This window comes from Penaeus chinensis, chromosome 38 (genome assembly GCF_019202785.1).
Source record: "Penaeus chinensis breed Huanghai No. 1 chromosome 38, ASM1920278v2, whole genome shotgun sequence".
Lineage (NCBI taxonomy): Eukaryota > Metazoa > Arthropoda > Malacostraca > Decapoda > Penaeidae > Penaeus > Penaeus chinensis.
The window spans coordinates 7,072,351-7,074,850 of NC_061856.1; the positions used below are offsets into that span (position 1 = coordinate 7,072,351).

The 2,500-nt window shown below is 54.5% G+C and overlaps 1 protein-coding gene across 3 annotated transcripts in view; it reads left to right on the top strand.

Annotated features, from left to right (window-relative positions):
• Positions 1–2,500, top strand: part of LOC125045779 (F-box/LRR-repeat protein 7-like) — a 92,086-nt gene that overhangs the window by 46,299 nt on the left and 43,287 nt on the right. The window contains exons 1-2 of one of the 3 annotated variants that reach the window (XM_047643206.1): positions 677–1,207; positions 1,529–2,334. The exons of 1 other annotated variant lie outside the window; for it this stretch is intronic. In XM_047643206.1, coding sequence (XP_047499162.1) covers positions 2,233–2,334 — 102 coding nt within the window. In that variant the 5' untranslated portion in view covers positions 677–1,207; positions 1,529–2,232. Of the gene's footprint in view, positions 1–676; positions 1,208–1,516; positions 2,335–2,500 lie in introns of those variants that run through there. One more of the 3 variants, XM_047643207.1, reaches the window with a different exon arrangement.

A 2,500-nucleotide genomic window follows, 5' to 3' on the forward strand; every position in this document is an offset into this window, starting at 1 on the left:
GTGAAAGGGGAGATGAGGGGAGGGGGAGGGGTTGAAAGGGGAGATGAGGGGAGGAGGAGGAAGAGGAGCAAAGGGGAAAATGGGAAGGAATCGGAAGGAAGAGGAGATAAGGGGAGAATGACGAGGAAGGGGAGAATGAATAGGAACGAGAAAAATTGTGAAAGGGGAAAAGAGGGGAGAAAGGGAAATAAGGAGAGGATGAATAGAAAGGGGAGATAAGACAGGGCGCGAGAAGAGGTTAAAAGATTGGATAGGAAGAGGGAAATACCTGAAGGAGGGAGGAGGCGGGGGAGGTGTAGAAGCGACAAGGCGAGGGGGGGTGCGTGCGAGTGCGTGGCGCCGTGTCGTTTCCGATCCACTCGTCAGATGCGGGGGTTCGAGGCTCCACGTCCCCCTTCCGCTGCTCTTCCGGCGTTCCTCGGCGAGTCGGTGCCTCTCCGCATTCCTCGTAGGTGTCGCCATCGCTTCCAAGAGGGACACGGCACGAAGCGGGCGTCCCGGCACCCGCCCGGCCCTCTGTTCGGCGCGTCCCACCCACCCGGCCCTGTCGTAAGCCCAGCCCACCAACCTATAACCCACCCGCACGCTAACCCTCTCACCCACTCGCTGTACTGCCAGTAATTCCCTTTATTTGGAGGCGCCGCGGGCCACCTGACTCCCCGCGCGTGGACAGGTTCCCCAACAGACGCGCCCGCACCACAACCTCCTCTGCCTACGCCCCCGTCTGCCTCGCAACCCTTCGCCGTGTCCCTCCTCCTCTCATTCTCTTGCCCCGCTTCCCCTCTCCCTGTCGCCCACTTCCCCTCCTCTCCCTCGGCCTCCCCTCTCCCTCTCTCCCTCGGTCTCCCCTCTCCCTCTCTCCCTTCGCCTCATCAGAACCGCAAAGATCAAGAACCACCAGTCCCTCGGCCAGGAGTCTCGCGGCCTCACACCCTCGCCAACCTTCCCCGAGGCGGACAGCCAACCGAGACTCGTGTTTCCTCGAAGTCCTCGGCGCGTCCTTCGCCCGCGTGCTCGTCCCTACGACAGGATGATACCTTCGCTCCTTATAAGGATCGCACGTGAAGAGGAGCGTGGCCAGGGAGGAGGCGGAAGGCGGAGGGAGCAAACACGTGCAGTAGTCTGCTGAAAAAGAGAAGCACGTGACAGTGTGGCGTCCTCCAGTGTGGTGTGTCGTGGTGTATCAGTGCAGTGAGGAAAACTACATGTAAGACAACTGAATGAGGAAAATAACCACTGTATTGAGGGGAGAGAATATATGGGGAAAGTAACTACTGTATTGAGGGGAGAATGATACTGCTCGTCTACAGAATACAGAGGTGATGAAGGCAGGGGTAATAGTGGACGAGTGTTTGGCTCCTCTTGAGAATCCGAAGACTGACAAGCGGTCCAGAAGGTGTTAAGGAGTCTTGCCCGTACTGGCCTGAGGTCCTGCTTGCGCCGTGGTGTGTTGTAGAGAGCAGTCGCAAAGGAATTCCAAGACGTAGTAAGGGAGCCATTTCTGTTGGTTAATGTTACCTTGTTACAGAGTAAAAAAAAAAAGAACGTCGAGGGACATAGGAAGACATTTGATACGTGATTCAAGCAATTAATGAACAAGTAAATGGATTAACAAAGGAATAACAGGGTGAAAAAAAAAAGAGAATGAGAGTTTGTGAAAATTCCCAGTACATGATGTTGACTGAATTCCTCCTTCGATAACACAGAACCTCTACTCTGTACGTTCTTGCTATCCTTCCTTCTCCCTTGCTCCCTCGCACACTCTCCTTCTGCAGTCACCTTATAGTCACCTTCTATCCTCCATCCAGTCAACTTCCACCTTCCGTCCCCTTCTTATTCACCTTTCTCCTCGGCTCCTCGACTCTCCAATCGCTCTTCACCATCCAGCCTCACTCCACAGCCTTCCTTACCGCCTCCAATCGGTCCCCAATCCTCCATCACCCTTCCATCCCCCTTCCAATCACCCCCCACCACCTCCCTCCTCCATCACCCCTCCACAGCGCCCCACTAAGCAACACCCCCTCCTCCCCTTCCGCCTCCACACGAACTCCCCCCAAAACGCCACAATCGACTCACCGCTCGTTGTGCAACAAACAGTGAATCAGTGAATCATTGCCAGTGAATCGGTGAATCCTTACCTGAGAATCGGTGAATCCTTACCTGTGAATCGGTGAATCGGCGAGTCAGTGAATCAGTGAGTAAGCGACTCCCCCCCCCCCCAACCTCCTCAAGATGGACCGACGACGCTCCTTGTGGGACACCCTCGCCTCGGACGTGCAGGCCCTGTCGTCCTTGAGCGGCGAGGACCGACTCAGCGAGAGGAAATCACTCACGGTATGGCCGGTCGAAAGCCTTGAATTCTTGCTTTCGTTTTATCTGATTTTGATATTCTTTCGTTTTTTTATCCATTTCGTTGATTGATTTGTTTTTTTCATTGTCTTTTTTCGACAATCGCGGGGCACTTGGTAAAAAGAGTGACCTTTTATTTTTTTGTCTCTGG